This window comes from Motacilla alba, chromosome 5, assembly GCF_015832195.1.
Source record: "Motacilla alba alba isolate MOTALB_02 chromosome 5, Motacilla_alba_V1.0_pri, whole genome shotgun sequence".
NCBI lineage: Eukaryota > Metazoa > Chordata > Aves > Passeriformes > Motacillidae > Motacilla > Motacilla alba.
Window position 1 is genome coordinate 1,277,615 of NC_052020.1, and position 13,275 is coordinate 1,290,889.

General features: G+C 36.5%; 1 protein-coding gene across 1 annotated transcript in view; it reads right to left on the reverse strand.

Annotated features, from left to right (window-relative positions):
• Positions 1 to 1,169: 1,169 nt before the first annotated feature.
• The window catches only part of LUZP2 (leucine zipper protein 2), a 155,915-nt gene continuing 143,809 nt past the window's right edge, over positions 1,170 to 13,275 (reverse strand). The window contains exons 10-12 of the mRNA XM_038137851.1: positions 8,651 to 8,743; positions 2,354 to 2,431; positions 1,170 to 1,804 (exon numbers count right to left, since the gene is read on the reverse strand). Coding sequence (XP_037993779.1) covers positions 1,700 to 1,804; positions 2,354 to 2,431; positions 8,651 to 8,743 — 276 coding nt within the window. The 3' untranslated portion in view covers positions 1,170 to 1,699. The remainder of the gene's footprint in view (positions 1,805 to 2,353; positions 2,432 to 8,650; positions 8,744 to 13,275) is intronic.

The following is a 13,275-nucleotide window of genomic DNA, read 5'->3' on the forward strand; positions in this document are numbered from 1 at the left end:
TGCAGTGGAGATCCTTTCCCGACAGATGACTGAAACAGAGTTCCAGCAACCTTTTCAGTTAAGGTGTGTCATCTGCAAAGAAACGTTGCTTTTGGCATCACTAGAAATTAATGCCAGCTGTAGATATGAGAAGATCACAAGACTCTTGCTCACTGACTATTTTGAAAGACAGCAGACTGTCTACAGCAAGATTTAGGATCAGATGCAAAAAGCCACATCTCTTTTCTGATTAATTTTGTGGCCACGATTTCACTTCTTTTGACTCTTAACATGGATAGTCTTAAGCTGTACTTGGTCATCATTTGCTCAGCCATGGGGTTTTTTCTTCTTTCTAAAACTGTATTTTCTCACGGCAGAGAAATTGCAACTATCTACCTTCGAGTACAGGAGCATATACAAAGTGTCAAAGATTATTCATACCAGCAAGGAAAAGGCAGGTATTGAAGGAGACTGTTGAAGGAGAGGTAAAATCTTAAATGTTAAAACTGAAGACAGAGCACCACTAAGTCAAATAAAAGATTACTCTATTTGCTTTTAAACTGATACAAAGCAAGAAAAAGTAAATTATTATAACTACTTTAAATCTAGTAAAAAATGTGCTGAGATGCGCATTAAGACAAAGGTGGAAGTTTACAAGTTACAAATGCTTAAAACACTTCTTGCTAGGGATAGCATAGCATCGCATCAGGCAGTTTACTATTTCAACTGTTCTTGAAAGATTTGCATCTCAAAAAGATATGGCATATGAATTCTTAAATTTGACCAATAATGGCATACACTCAAACAAGCAGAACATTCTCTCTTCTCCTCCCTTTCTTTCTGCTTTCTTGCCGTAGAGTATGTGACTAAGGAGGAACTGAAAGAATCCATGAGCGACAGAGCTTACTCCAATCAATCCTCCCTGATGGAGTGATCAAAGGCCAGCTGTAGTGGACAAAAGAGGGCTTTACCCTTTAAAGTATATTTTATCCTGTTGAGATCAGCACAAATATAGGGGATGAAACTGACTTCCCATGGCTGCCATCCAAGCTATGAAACTGTAACTCAGTACTACCTGCAAAAATCCTTTTGCTTGAAGCCCCAAAGCAATGATCCTCTCTATCTCCATCCCTTCAACTCCAATTCTGTCAGCTTTTCAGTGCTCAGAAATGGACTAGTTAAGATAGCAGTGAGGAAAAAAAGAACAAAATAAACATATTTTATTGTGTAAGTAAGTAGATTGGAGATGGAATTACTAAAAGGTAAGTATACATGGACCCCCATGCACACAGTTCTCTTTTTACAGTTGCACTTAAGGATTGTACTTCAAATGTGGTTACACAGTTATCTTCCCCCCTACACACACTTACTGCCCCTTTATATTAGAACCTAATGTGCCACAAAATTACATGAAATAAAACAGACTGAGAAATATACTTGAGAATGACTGTTGTTTACAAAGAAGGTAATTTATAGTATACAATTACTGATAAGGTAGGACAAGAATTCAGAAACTGGACTGCATTACAAAGCATTTCTTCAAACATCCATTTTGGATTATTGCTGTAAGGTACTAATTGGTCTGTTCTAGACTAATTTACAGACATTCATAAAATTGTGAAAAATCCATGCTTTAGAAACCTGGGACATTTCATGCCTTTGTGCTAACAGAACATGAGTATGGAAGTGATTGGCATTTTTCAATGTAGATTAGTAGCATTTAGAGTTTTTTTTCTGGTGTACTAACTGATTCTTCGTATTTTTTCTCCTTTTTTTCAGGTGATTTTTTATCTTCAGGTGCAGTCCATGGAGGGCTGTGAAACTTCTGTAGAGGTAAAAACATGGTGTATAGAATACATATATACATAAGCAGAAATAAAAAAAAAGTATGTTAAAATTCCATGGCAATGGAATTGTCCCTAGAAAAGGGTCCTGATCTCTATTAGAGAAAGCATAATTAACAACCTTCACAGTGCAAAACCATACAAGTCTGATGCTGCATACAGCTTCATAACTGCTGCATATATATATATATATAAAAAACCCAATTATATATGTATTTAATATTTAATTATTTTGGAAATCTCTCCCTACTCCTGCTTCCAGGGCTATAGACATCACACTATCAAATTAAGTAATTTGACTGCTAATTCATTTGACTACTAGCTCTTGAAATATTTACTAGTTTGCAAATTGTTACCAGCCAGAAAACATTTTGAACAGATGAACTGCAATCAGATGCAGTCGAAGTCTGAACTAAGTACTCTTCTCTTTTGAGACAGAACTTGGGGAAGAATGTGTAAGTATACTTCAAATAACTGCATTTCACAAGACCTTTTAGTAAAACCCAAACAATTACTCTGAAAGAGAATACCTGAAAGCTTGTCCCTGTTTCTGCTGCTTTCAAACGAGATGTTGAATCATTACGATTCCCCGAACATGTCTTGGCAACCTGTCAATAGAAATGTCAGACATAACTACTTCATATTTTTTCCAAAAAAAAAAAAAAAAAAACCACCACCACCACCACCAACAACAACAAAAACCACCAAAAAACCAAAAACAAAAACCCAACAAAAAACCACCAGGTCTTCTTTTAAGCCTACTTGATGAAATAGAACAAAGTTTTCATAGCTAAGCTTATCCCAGAGTCCCATCATCCCTGTGATACTCTTCAACAATATAGTCTTGTGACAGCCAGTTTAACAACTTGAAACTTGACACTTATCCAGCTATTTTACTTTATGTTTAAATCTCATCACCAATAGTGAAGTTTACTTCTACAAGTGGTCCTAGGGAACAGAAAATTAATTACAAGTGTCTTTTATGGGTGAGGAAATAGCAACAAACAGTAGAAAATCAGAATAACAGTTGGACCTTCTCTATTACTCTCTCTCTAGAGTCTAAACTCCAGATCTCTTAGGTATAATAATCCCTGAATAGGAATATAAAGTCACTGAATGGGGAAGTCAGATGACTCTTAAGGTGAAAAATCTTGTTGCATTAATTGCTGTCATTTTATTCAAGGAATAATGTTGTATTCTTTGCCAATATGCTATTTAATATCTGGGAAAACAGAGTTGCACAGCAACTAAAAAAAATCTACAAAGTAGATTTTTGAACCAAGGAGACCTCCAGATATGAAACCAGGGATTTACTCAACACTGAAAATTCTACTGTACTTAAAATAAAGTCCCTTCAAAAGTAGGATTAAGGATGCCATAAGAAAAGGAGTTGAAACATGAAATACAGTCAACATTCATAACACTTGGTCATTATTCTAAAATGAGTTCACATTGGAATTTCTCTACTTGTTTTGCTATTATAAGTGATGCATTTAAATTGAGTGAATATGACAGGGTTTTTTTAAGACTCTTTCCATTGTAATGGTGTGGGGGGGGGGGGGGTTGAGTAATGTTAAAGCTACTGAAGTGAGCCTCTGAGATGATGCAGATGGATTTGATGTGGGAAACTCTTTTTCATACTTTCCCACTCTAGACAAGAGCAAATAAAAGCTGGGTTCATATAGGGAATAATCAAGGCAGTATTGATTAAAATAAAGTCTACTGATAAAGCAGCTACTCCTTTTATGACAAAAAAATCAAACAAAACACGTGGTTTATGTCTTAGATAAAGACTAAAAAGTCAGATGACAGAGTAGCAATTTTTACTAGACTTTTAATACTTCAAAGCCTTATAAAGTGTGGTCCTGTCAAAACTTCCATTTAAATTATTTACTCTTAATCTAGATTTTAAAAAAATTTTTCAAGCTGAATCATCTTCATTAGAAAATGAGGATTTAGGTGATTTCTAGGTGCACAGCTTGAGGACAAAAGATACCATAGGTCAAACAATCAGTAGTATTGCAAAATGTGTAATGAAGAGGATAGAAATAATGCTAATTAAATATGATAATTTACATATCCAGAATTTTTTCTGACTGTACATAATAGAACACAAAATCAGGTAACCTATTTCACCAAAATAATTTATAGGAGATAGGAAGCAAAAACTATTAATTGCACTAATAATGTTAAAGGTCAACTTCTTAAGACATATGCAAAGGAAGAAAAAAAAAACCCAGGTTTGCTTTAGAGAAAATAAAAACAAATGATAAAACAATGCTTTATATACACACACACACACACCCCCCATGTGTGTATTTATGTGCTTTTATGTGTGTATACACATGCATATACAAACACATAGATATACAAATACACACAACACAAATATCTTTGTGTCCCTCAGCTAAAGATCAGAGGAGGAATTTAAACCCAATGAACTAGAATACCTTTCAAAACCTTAGATGACAGACAAAGAAAGCAAAACATTAAACTTTTGTTATTGTTGTTAGTTCTCCCCATGCCAAGTAGTGGATTGTGTTGTATGTTCATCTGTGTGACTCTCTGTCTGTCTGTCAGATTCCCTCCCATGAGAGGTACACTCATTACAAAAGGACAGAACAAGATCTTGACATGGTAGAAACTGAAAAAAAGCAAAAATAATTTGCTGTGCTGCTTTCACCAGCTTAGGATGCAGCCAAATTAACAAAATATATGTGTGTGAAATTCTGGTTATGAAATCTGTATCTTGATTGGTAATGTATACAAAATATGAGAAGTTATGGTATTCAATTGTCCTACTAAATAACACTGCAAAGCTGGAGAGCTTCACAGCTGGATGTATAAATGACAAAGGTGGATAAATGAAGGGTGCATTTTTATTTCAAAACTTTTCAACAAACCAGTCAGAGCTCAGCATGTCCATTGGCTATTAAATCATGCAACTTTATCAGTGAACAGCTGAACCATGTAACTAGAAGTGTTTTCTACTGCATCAACTCAGCAAATCAGAACTGGCTTTATGGTCGAAAAAATCATAACAATTTAAGGTCAAATAATCAATTCACAAGTGGACAGGAAATCAAGTTTAAACAAGTGGTATTATAACAGCTTTTGCAGTTAGAAAATAATTCTGCTGCTCCTAAAGAGCATCATACAGATTTAGGTGACCAGACATTGGAGTTTCAGTGTTCCTTTGCACTGCTACTCCTTTTGGCTTCACAAAAAGCAAATAAGGAAGTTGTTTGTAGAGCATGATGGGGGAGAAAGTACTGAGTTAATTCTGAAGAAAATAACCCAGATACAGGAGAAAAGGATGGTGTGGTTAGGTCAGCTGGCAAACTAGTTATCTTAGTTGTCATTAACAAGGCTAGGTTCACAGTTTACTCAGAGACATGTTTTATCAGATTTGCTCATGAATTTGTTACAGATCTCTACTGGAAGCTGCTTTAATGACTGTTTATAAGATACAGAACAAAAAGTATGTGAAATGTGCATGTACCTTTTCAGAAGACACCTCTGCAGTTTTTCATATCCTCTTCCTGTTTTAAATCACAGTGTGCTAAGGGGATGGCTAAACTCAGATGATGTAACTTCTTATGACCTTCCTAGTCCTCATTTACAGAATCAAATTTACTTTAAGGATTTTATTAGTTTGAAGTTTTGTTATAAAAATGGCAATTTTTTTCTCTTTTTACACCCTTTGGAAAACAATTAGGGAGTGCAATGTGATCAAAGCTCTGAAACTGAAACTAATTTAAGAAAATAAGGCAAAATGCTGTAGCTGCTTAGAAATGTGTACAATTTTGGCTCCAATACTGAATGCCCTTTGTCATTGACTGGATAATGAAAATTTAGTGTTTGTTTACTGCAGGAAATTAAGGCAGTAAATAAAAGCACTATCACTTCAATTTATCAGAGAAGATTCTGTAAGGACAAAGCAAAAAAACTAATATGACAACAGAGAACAAAGAATAATTTTATAAATTCTTTGATGCTTTAGCAATACCAAATAGGTGGCTTAAAATGACATGTTACATGCATAAAAATTATTTGACATGAAAAGGGAATGAAGCAAATTATGGTGTAAAAGCCAAAATTTTGGGAAGATAGAAAAAGGAAGGGATGAAGGGGAAAATGCTCTACAGAGACTTTCAGGAGTCAGACACAGGAAAACATCTCTGGATAAGGCTAAGAAAAAGTAGTATTGATAAGATGCCTCTAATTACGTACAAATAAACTAAATAATTTAAACTTTTACAATGATATTGAAATTTTTTTGTTGTTGTTGTTTTTGATGAATTTCAGATTCTGTATCACAGGTTATTCTACTTACTTCTGGCTATTACTGGTCCTATGTCAAATTTCATTACAGATAAATATCAGCAGTGCCTAATTTCTAAATTTGCCACTCTGTATCCCATTTGTCAATACATTTTCATTTGTATTGTTCTAATGAAAACTACACTAATTACTGTGAACAGCCATAAACCCCATAAATATAAAATTGCAGAAAGTTCACAAATTTAAGATAGAGATGCTTAGCCATACAGATTTAAAAATACCAGTTGGAACCAGCAACTAACCATTTTCCTTTATTTTTTGCCTCAGTGTCTGTAAGACTGCATGTTCTTCTCTAGTTAGTCTTCACTACCTTATTTCTTCCAAAATATAAATCACATTTTATTTATCAGAGACACAATAAAAGGATCTTTGTAAAGTTCTGAGAAAGGATTGCTGAAATATTAGGTTTCTAAGCAACAGAGCTTTAAGTTCTTCACTAATTTTTCTTAAAAATGCTCCTTTACAACCTTAACCATCCAACCTTAATCTTCCTTCACTGGAAGTTAGGCAGCTGTAAAAACTTCAGAAAAAGTTACACACAGCCAAGTAATGAAGAAAACACAATTAAAACTCTTCCTAAGTGTTGAATTTTCTCCAAGTGATAGTGTTCACAGCAGCTTTGTCTTACTGAAGTAATATGATCCTTTGGGAAAATAAACTCCTTCCAGCTCTTTCAGAACTTAAAGGTGATATCTCTAACGCCAATATATGAAGGCTAACTGTGGAAAGAGAGATTTTTAGTTCAGTTCTCAAAGCTAATAATTTGAATTCTTCCTTGTGTCTTTCTTTCTCTCTGTATTAATGTGAGATGATGATGATGATGATGATGGTGATGATGAGGATGATGATGGTGATGATGAAGTAAAAGGTTGCTTGACCAATGTCATCACGTGCACTCTTTTTATGTCCATTTTAGCCTATGTTAAGAGGGACAGTGTGTCCATCTGCTGACTGACTAAACAGTTAAAAATACTAGTTGCTAGAAGTACAAAAACAACCACCAGCTAATCTCAATAACTAAAACCTTGATTTTATGGAGAAGTGAATCTTTTAGGTGTCTTTCATCACAGTACTTGACACAGAAATTAAATACTCTTTTGATTTTTGAAATATATTAACAGTTATTTTCTTTTTCTTTCTCTTTTAATGTATTCACTCCTGTAAAAAGAAGCTGTTTAAACTTTCTGACACAAGCATTTGGCCTAAATTATTTCAGTCTCTACTGAGAGCATTCCACATTTCATCAAGCCTTACACAACTTTTCCAAGGAATAACTAACCTCTAGCCATAATCTAAATGGAGGTCACTCCAACTTCATAACTTTACGTGTTTTTCTTCCCCTCCTTCAAATTTTATTAACAACTGAAGTTTCCTTTCCCTTTAGATATTAAGAAATATCCAACAGCAAAGTATGCACTCTCATAGATATGCAATTTCTCCTTGTTCTGTAGAGGATGTGGCAGAAGGGAGGTAACTTATAACTGAACAAACTTATAACACCTTTGTAATAAATGGATCCTGTATTTTTTTTAAAAAAAACTATTGTATACTAAATTATCTAAGATTTTTTTTCCCAGGATTTTCTTCACACTGTCATGATCACTAACAGCAAGTTACTCAGTTACCTCCACAGGATTTTGTTTTATCTTAAGATATAACAAAATGTTCTATATATATTAAATATTTGATATATATAAATTTCACCTGCAAATTAGTCAGAGTAGCACTATACTTTTTGAACTATTGAGCAGAAAATCGTCAACAGTCAGAGCAGACTCTCACAACAAAATTTGTCTTTCTCATTTGTTCTCTTTTTTTTTCCTGTTCTATTTGTATCTTTACAATTACAGCCACAATACAAGCATTTGAGATTTCTGTTAAGGGCTCATACCATGCTGTTTGACTGAGTGTATTGTCTCAGTAAAAGCACCACAACTGGCTTTCTGTCAGAGCTGTCATAAGAAAAACACAGCTTACAGCTTTTCTAGACTGGCAATGAACGATATCACATCCGTTCAACTATTAGGCTGTCACGTCTTACAACTCCCCAAAGGCTTTGCTTTGTTAAACAAAGCATCTGAGAAGGCTGTGTCTGATTATTAGGAATAAATAAATTAGAAATAAATGTAATGATATGTAAACAATGGTTTTGCATCTCACTATAACGCACGCAACGTTTCAACCAGCAACAAACAAATTTTTTAAATGGTTAAACATCAAATGACACCACTTTCCACCACTACTCTTCCTGCAACAGCTCTACCAGTTGTATTAAGCAGTTTGTAACAGAAACCTTGGTAATATATATTCACAGACTGACAACAAAGAGCATTTGCTCCTCAGCACTTCAATACAGAACACAGTGGGCTTATAAAATATGTCTACCATCCTGAATAGGGAAAGCCCCTCTGACAGTCACCTAAAGCATTCATGTTTTCATACAATCTAGATTAGGCCTTATTCTTCAGGTGAGCTAATCTTACATCTTGAGAATCACACTCCTGGGTGCTTTGATTTTCTTCCTTTTTCAAGGCCACATGAAAATTCTCTTTCCCTGCTGAGACATTTTGCCAGACCTGAAAAATAAAACATAATAATTTATTAATTAATATAATTGTGATACAATATCAAATAAGTCACATCTGAAAATTGAGGATAACAATAAAAAAACCAAGAGGTCATATACTGCCAACTGTTAACTACTTTATATACTGCATTTTCAGCAAATTTTATACAGGGAATGTCAAATATACATTCTTGTTACAGCACTCCCTTGTAAATGTTTACTTCTGTATATATAATCAGGATATTCTATCTAAATGCCAAAGGAGGGGGAAAAAAGCATTTTGAGAAGGCATGTTCCTGTGACTCTTGTGGATTCGGGGAAAGACTGAGGCTGTGAGTTTACATGTTCATGAACAGCTTTAGCTTACTTCAGCTGTCCACAGCCTCTCTCTCTGCTGGGACCTCCCAAGCTGCAAGATGGCAAAACATGTTCCTTTTCATGCCTTTCTCTCAATACACACAAAATGGACTGCTGTATGGGGAAGGCACTCAAATATCGCTTTATAACCAGTGAACTTCCTTCCACTGTATTGTTGCTTGTTTTAAGCATAATTTTCTATATTTCCTGAAACTTTTAAGATTCAAAAGGACAAAGAAAGGAAGAACATGCACTGAAACTATCCTGAAAGCATCAAATTGTCTGCTAGGCAGATTGAAACTCTTCAAGGGGATGGTGACAGGAAACAAAGCAAAATAAGCTTTCTGTAAAGGGAAGTTAAAACTTCAGGCACCAGTTTTGAAACCTTTCTCATCTCACTTATACTGCATTGAATTACTAAATTATATAAATGATGATCATAACTAGTCAGGTCACTATTTACAATTTAACTTGAACCATGAAAAATAGTTCAATTCATAGTTGAAATAAAATAGTTCAAATTATCTCTGGTCAACAGCTCTCCAATGAGGATTTGTTACTTCCATAGAGCAACTGACTACAGGAGGAAGTACGTGGAGATAAACAGATTTAAAAGATCAATATAAATAATTTTGTTAAATAATAAATGACATTTAATACCTGTAATGAGTGGCCTGTCTGTTTGGACTGAAAGAAATTACATTTCTTCAAACCTAAATTTCTTCCCATTGAATAGAAGTGTATGTTCAATAAATGCTAAAACCTATGTTCACTTGATTTCTTGACTACCTGACACAGTGAAATCCCATGGGATGCCAGCAAAATCAGACAGCTTTAAGCCCTACTAATTGAGGAGGATAAATGCCTATGCACAGTACTTCTTATTTCAGAATTTGATTCTTACTGAAGATTGTATCTGAGCAAATGATACACAATTTCTCAGCGTGTTGTACTCAGTTTTGCAGAACAAGGGTAAGTTTCAGATTTTAGGTAAGTTGTCATCAAAAAATGGATTCCAAGTGTCACATTTTCAGGTGTTTAAAGCATTTTCTATTTCTAGGAAATTGGAAAACAGGAAAAATTCCAATTGTCTCTGTTTAATCTTCAAAAGATTGAAGTCCATTACTACATAATGGAAGAACTCTTCTCTCTCCCAAAACAAAATACAAGATTTTATGAGGTTTTTCAATTTCTATAGGATTGCCTTAGCCAGTAGGATCAGATTCTGTAACAAACTTTCAAAATCACTTACCAGAGCTGCACTGCTCAGACACCAACCCCCCTGGGAGCAGTGAATGGGACTGCGCCATTACCCCCGTTTTCTAACTGATGGACATTGCATCCTTTCATCTATCACACAGCCATCAGCTCCAATTACTTTTCTTATTGTTCCCCTAAGGTGACACTGATCTGCATGGTTCAAGTTTAAAACAGCACCACACCTCTCACAAAGGCCAAAGGAGGAAAGCAGAACAAGAGGGCAAGACCCTGGCTGGGTCCCTGCCGTGGTTTGACACTGGCCAGGCACCCAGGAAAGTAACTCACTTACCCTCTCCTGCTACAGCTGGGCAGAGGGAAGGGAAAAAATTAATGAAGGGCTCATGACTTGAGACAAGGACTGGGAGAAAAACACTCTAAGGGCAAAACATGTTCACATTTAAAGGTATAAATGAAATTTATTATTAAGAGAGTCAAAGGAGGATAATGAAAAGTAAAAGTCTTTAAAACAACTTTTTTTCTCTCCAGCCCCTCCCTCCTTTCCAATGGCAATGAAGGGAGACAGGATGTGGGAATTTTGGTCAGTTTGTCATTCATGATCTTCTGTTTGCTCACAGAATCTCTTCTCTGGTATGCAGTTAGATCCCTTCCACAGGCAAACAGTCTTCCCAAAACTGCTGTGATGTGGGTCACTCGTCCACAGGGTGCAGTCTTCTAAGGATATGCTGCTCTAGTCTGGGAGCAAGGGCCCTCTGTCTCTATCTCTGGAAACAGGTGCACTCTCTCTCCATTTCGTCTCCCACTGCATCACAGCTTTCTCTGGCATCCACCCGCTCCAGCGTGAGCACTTTTCCCACGGGCTGCAAGGGGATCTCTGCATTCCCTGTGGACTTCGTACATTTCAGGGGGCCAGCTTGTTTCACCGCAGTCCTCACTGTGGCTTGCAGAGGAATCTCGGCTCTGATGCTTGGAGCACCTCCTGCCCCATTTTCTTTTCCACTGACCTTGGAGAGGCCATGTTGTTTTTCTCTCACATGTCCTCACTTCCTCCTCTTCTCTGACTAGAAGAAAAACTGCTGCTTGTAGGTACCACAAACAAGTTCAATTAATTCAAAGATTCCTGCAGGATCCTGTAGCGCTGAGAGGTTGATTTCATCTAGGTTCCACACTGGGGAGTCTCTTGCCGTGTTTCCGCCGTTGGCCACGCGGCCCCGCGGCCACCACGTGGGCAGAGGCAGCTGCCACGGCACTGGTGCTGTTTAACACCTCTCCTCATGCAGGGCACCAGGAAGGAGAAGCTGCTGCTGCCCCTGCCCTTCTGCCTGCGGCGGGGCTGGCGAGGGGCTGGCGGGCAGGCAAGGCTCGCTGCAGGCCGCACCGAGATGGAGGCAGCCGTGGCGCATCACTGCACCAGACACGACCCCTGCCAGAGGTGCCTCGCCACTCCTAGGAAAAACTGCACTTGTGCTGTTTTGATTTTAAATATGTTATCTCAGAGGCATTACCAACCTCTCTAATTGAGCCAGCAGCATGTTCAGAGCCATCAGAGACTGGCTCTGTCGGACATGGTGGAAGCTACTGGCAGCTTCTCATAGAAGACCCCTGTGGGACCCCCTCCCATTACCCAAAACCCAGGCCATGCCAAATCAACCCAGTCCTTTAAATCTGAGTTCTGGCCAAAACACCAGAGGGCATACTGCATCTATTTAGGCAGTTTTATTCTATAAAATTTTAGGACCAACACTGACTATTTACATGAAAAAAATTTTAGAGACTTACATACTTGCTGATGATGTGTGAGTCTTACAGGAAGACTTTGCAGATAGGATGTTTTATTATTAAAAATAACCTCTCATATAAAAATGAAAATGAATATACTATTACTTATCTGAGTGGGGCTTTACTAGACCAACACCTAACGTAATAAAAATTACATCAAGTTTTCCACACTGAAATTGTTTGGATAAAGATTATGATCTCCTTCCCAATTTACTTAAAGCTTTCTAAACTGTCCTCAAATCTTTTCAATACAGGATTTCAAATGCAAATACTTTTTCAAGGAACATGAAATCTTCTATTTTGATTTTCTCTTTGAAGTAATTTAGAAGCATCTTCATGGTGAAACCTTACAAGCTTGACTAAAACCCAAGCTTTGCATTTCAGATCCTTGAAATAATTGTGTAAAATGTATTGAAAGTATGTGCTTGCAGAAGAAACTAGACTCTGTTGATGACTGCTTTGCTTGCAGCAAACTTGCATTAATACATGAAGAGAAGCAAACCAAATTTCTTACTTCTTTGAGATCTCTTCCAAAGTTTGCAGTGGAATAAATAACACCCCACTTCTCCTTCATGCCTTTGAAATTTCCTTCAGCTATGCTTTATATATTTTTCATTTCTAATACCAAACAGCTTTTCTGAAAGGTGCACTTTTGTTATAATACCCTCATCTTCACTGCTAAAAAAACCTGCAAAATTAGGTCAACTGAATCCCATCTTTCAAACTATTTTTAAACTTTGACATGTAGCTCAACTATTTGCCATATTATAAATAGTCTTACTGGCTCTTTCTTCTCACATGACTTTTTGGCATGACTGCACAACCCTTACTCTGTAGTCAGCAGTTTTTCACGTGAGATGCCAGTGTGCTAGGAACATGACTTGCCAGACAACCTGCCAAAACAATATGGGTCACATCAATGCAATTTTTCCCTATTTCTTAGAGAGTCACAGATTAACCTTTTCTACACTAAGGGCTTCTAGTGATAATCAATTTCCACATTAACAAAAAAAAAAAAAAAAAGTGCACTCATACTGATCTAACAGAAGGATTACACAGCATTTTCAATGTAAGCACATAAACACAGCAGTTTCTGGCAGAGCGCAAGTTCGTGATAACCAAGGACCAAAAAAACCCCAGTTCATGTTGGCCATGATGGTTTTCCTCTAATGATGGGCAATGTCTTGA